The 4,380-nt window shown below is 60.2% G+C and overlaps 1 protein-coding gene across 1 annotated transcript in view; it reads left to right on the forward strand.

Annotated features, from left to right (window-relative positions):
- Positions 1-3,036, forward strand: part of LPMP_190920 (hypothetical protein) — a gene marked incomplete at both ends in the record, with an annotated part of 4,430 nt that extends 1,394 nt beyond the window's left edge. Inside the window, one exon of the mRNA XM_010699786.1 lies at positions 1-3,036. Within this exon, the coding sequence (XP_010698088.1) occupies positions 1-3,036 (3,036 nt within the window).
- Between the last annotated feature and the right edge of the window lie 1,344 nt (positions 3,037-4,380).

The following is a 4,380-nucleotide window of genomic DNA, read 5'->3' on the forward strand; positions in this document are numbered from 1 at the left end:
GCCAGTGCCAAGACTGCCAGTGCCCAGGCTCCTAGCGCCCAGGCTGCCAGTGCCAAGACTGCCAGCGCCGCGCCGGCCTCCGACGCAGCTACTGCGGAGACAGCTTCGTCGAAGAAGCCCATTCGTCAAGCTCAGAGTAGCCCTGATGCAACGCCGACGCAGGATGCCTCGCAGTGCGCCGGGAAGTCAGCGGAAGCAGCGAAATCGGCGCCACAACAGACCGACGCGGACGAAGCTGCAAAGACGGAGAAAACGGTGCTGCCCTCTGTGTCCCCACCCCCTTTGTCCGGCGCTGCAGCGGCGGCTGGGCCCACCCATACCGCAAAATCGGAGGTGCAGGCCGCAGTGAAGGCCGTACCGCTGGAAAGGACGGAAGCCTCAACAATGGAAAAAACACAGATCGAGCGTATGGTGCGTCGTGCGGCACGCATCTCCATCAAGGCGCTCGCCACTCAGCAGAAGAAGCGGCGACCAGCGACGCCCTCTCAGTCGCGCCTGGTCGCCGCGATTGCGGCCAATGTTTCGAGAAGGGGTACCGCCGTCGTACGACCGCCGCGCCTGTTGTCCGTGGAAAGCTCAAAGGAAAAGTTGCTGTGGGCATCTCAGCCTGGTCAACCGCTGCCCATTGGAGTACTAGAGCCGTTGGTCAGCGCGGCTGTGTACGAGGAGATTCGCACTTCTGCGGCGGCAGCTGCCTCAGCTACGTCTGCGACCTCACCACTCACGATGCATACAGTGGTTTACAGTGCCAGTAAGGAGAGCAGTGCTGCAACGGTTTGGCTTGGTGCCCTGCAAGCCGCCGCCGATCTCGCCAGCGCAGTGTCAGGCGGTGCTTCGCAGCTGCCGGCTGAGGTAGCGGAGCTGGCCGGCCTCGATCCAGCGCGCGTCAGGCGTGTCTCTGAGCGCAAGAGCTCAAAACAACGCGGTGCCACGAACGCAGTGGCGACCTCCCCGGTTGCCGCTGATGGCGTCGCTGCCACCCCCACCGTGGTAACACCAACACCACCGAGGCCGTACATTTATATGCTCATCCATACGCGCCTATCCAGGGAAGACGCCGCTGTCCTGCAACAGGAGCTGCAGTACCATCTAACGCAGCTCAAGGCGACCCGGGCCGGTGCAGAGCTAGCAGGCATGTCAGTGCTGACGGCAGATGATGCGTCTCCCGCTCACTTGTTGTATGTGCTGGAGAATACGGTGGTTGAAGTTGGCGGCAGGAGTGCTAAGAAGAGTGGCACACGCAGAGACGGCAAGGCGGTGACGATACCATCGGTACCGCCGATGCTTTCTGCCGAAGGAGCAGAGGTTCAGGGCGTCTTTCAAGAGGTGTATCGTCTGCTGTCGGAGCAGCCGTGGCTTCTGCGCTCCCCGTTGTGGACGGAGACGCCATCATCCTTCCCTCACCAACATCAGCAGCAGCAGCAGCAGCAGCAGCATCCAGATACGCTTGTTGCGGATGCAATCCGCGTCACAGCTCTTACGCAGGTTCTCGTGCAGCGAAAGGAGGCGCAGCTACGCCAGCACTTTGAGGCAGCACAGCAGTCGAGTACAGTGAACGCGAACAGCGAGGCCGTCGCCAGGGCAGCTCAGCGCGTCGAGATGAAGTCAATGGTGACAGCGGCGGTCGAGGAGGTGTCGGTGCGCCATGAACAGGCGACTGCCCACCTCGTCAAGACACTGTCTAGCATGGCGGGGCAGTGGTCCCTGGAGAAGCTATCTGATACGCTGGAAACAATTGTTAGAGACGAGGTGAAGCCAATTATGGACGCGCTCGAGGAGCGCCTCGGAGGCGCGTCCTCGCACAACTCTGTGGCAGCCAACGTCGAGGCCACACCAATCACTGCAGCGCCGACTCTGATGGCGACGTCTGCATTCACACCCCCGACCGACAGCGCCGACCCCTCGTCCCCTGTGCTCCTTGCGAAGCAAGACGAGATCAAGGACACTATGTCGCAGGTCTTGGTGCAGCTACGCGAGCTCACTGAGCGCATGTCAGCACTGACGGCGGCAACGACGGCCACGGCTGCTGCGCAGACTGAAGGCTCGGTGGACTCCTCAGTGGCCCGCCCATCCGAGACTGCCGCCGCTCTGCCGCGGAGTGAGGAAGAGGTACGTCTTCTGAGAGACCTCCATGAGCTACAGGAGAAGCACCATTCGAGGCTCAGCGAGGAGCTCGAGTGCTTACGCAACGAACTTCACACCTTCTCAAGGCAAGAGAGTGCAACTGCCGAGACACAAGCATCCGCGCCCGTCTTAACATACGCGACCACCCTCTCGCCAGAGTCGCTTAATGGGGCCGTCGCCGACACCGTGCATGAGATCGCGCATGTGATCCGGCAAGGCATTCACACAAGTGTTGTGGAGCAGCTCGGCGCCTACTGCGATGTTCATCGAAGCATCCAAAGCAGCACACGCGACGACAAATGTAGTGAAGAGCCGTTGATGCCCGTGCTGCCCGTTACGTCATTCGAGTTGGAGGAAATGCTGACCCGCGTCGTTGACCACGCCGTTCAAAAGTCGACGGAAAAGATGGAGAGCCACGTGCGGGAAGTCCTGGAAAAGTCTCAGCGAAACGAGCGGTCGGTTAACCAGGCCTCCTCGGCTACGGCTGCACCCCCGACTAGTGCGACAGAGCTGGACAAAGCGCTCAGGGGCGCGCTTGGAGGCCTCTGGACGCAGGCGCGGGCGGAGGCGGCCGGGGAGGAGGCGGCGAAGGCGTCGCAGCACCATCGCCAACTCCTGCGCGTGTTCCGCCGCCAGCAGCACCTGCAGCGGGGCGTGCCTGGCCGAGAGTCTTTAGCTGCACCAGCGTCGCCTCTGTCATATATGGCGCTGGAGGAGGCCATGCGCGTGGTCATGCACCCCTACATGGCGCAGATGCAGGCCACAGTGGCCGCCGCCGCATCCGGCTCTCCTCGTACCTCGATAGAGACGTCGTCGTCGGTGTCATCGAACGACAATGGCGTCGAGCAGGAAGCTGTGGAATGTTCCGCGGGCAAGGAAGGAAGCAAAAAAGGGAGCAGGAAAGCGGCGTAGCCCTCTCCGTACCACTGCCCATCGAAACTGCATAGAAGGTGTGCACACGCGCCCGCAACTCCTCCCGTTGCTATAGAAATCAAAGGAGAAAGGGGGGAATGGGCTCCCTTATCGCATATGCAAGCTCATCAGCACTCTCTCTCTATTCATAGAACTGTGGGTGGGGTGAGGTTGTCGCAGAGAAACGAAGCAGCGCTTCTCGGTGGAGGTGGGGGGCGGGGGCGGAGAAGAGGCAGAAGGCGCAACACCTGCACCGGTGGCAGAGGATGGCTTTTCTTCTCTTCCGTGCTCCTCCACTGCACGCCTCTGAGCCTGTAGATGCTGACTTGTATATGCCAGCTCGCCCCTGGTCATCTACGCCACCGTTTCCTCCCCCCCCCCCCTTCTTGCTGTGTTGATCTCCACCAACTGAAAGAGACCTCTTCATCTTCGATAATGTGTGATTGCTTCCCTCCCCTTCCTTCCATCGCCCGCCCGCCCCCCACCTACCTCCTGGAGGACCTCTTCGTCCTTCCTTCCATCTCCACGCCATCAGGGTAATAGGTGGTGGTGGTGGTGGTGGCGGTGGCAGCGGCGCTACCCGCCCACACACACACATACACACACACACGATCGTGGTTCTGTAGCAACATGCAAACAGGAAGACGTGATGAACATAAGTTGATGCAACGGACGATGGCACACCCACGTCTATCGACGTGGTACGTGGCGGTGTGCAGCGGAAAGGTGTGTGTGGGTGTGCGTTCTGTGTGTGCTCCTTTCGGATGATCTTAACTTTATTTTCTGCATGTGTGGCGTGTTAGATGGGGAACTGGAGAGAGAGAGGGGGGAAACGTTCTGCTGCCCTCTCACGCAGGCCCGTTTTGCCCTTGTCCCTTTCTCGCGTGCTTCCTCTCTTGCGCCCGTGTGCTGGTAACAGTCCTCGGTGACTTTAGCGCCTGTGGTGGCTGTCCATGCGTGCCCTGTGCTATTGTGCTGTGGGGGGAGGGAGAGAGAATGAAGGGCGAGTAGAGGAACAGATACCGCGTGTATGCGTTGGGGTGACTTCTGGGTAAGAGCGGGCAGGGTCTACACGCGAAGCAGAACCCTTCGCACTCTGAATCCCCCTTCTGCCTAACTCCAGTAGGGTGGATCTTGCTTCCACAATCCATCGCGCCAATTCTTTCGAACAAGCGCGCTCTCACCTGCATGATTGATGTTTGGTTCCTGCCCTACGGCTCGGTGCTATTCATCATGTGCCTGGCGCTGTTTGGTGTTTAATTCTTCTCCACATCAACGGTACTGCTTGGGCACCTCTGTCTTTACTCCCAAAATCCGCTGCCCTGTGTGTGTGTGTGTGGGGGT

This window comes from Leishmania panamensis (genome assembly GCF_000755165.1).
Source record: "Leishmania panamensis strain MHOM/PA/94/PSC-1 chromosome 19 sequence".
In the NCBI taxonomy this organism is placed as follows: Eukaryota; Euglenozoa; class Kinetoplastea; order Trypanosomatida; family Trypanosomatidae; genus Leishmania; species Leishmania panamensis.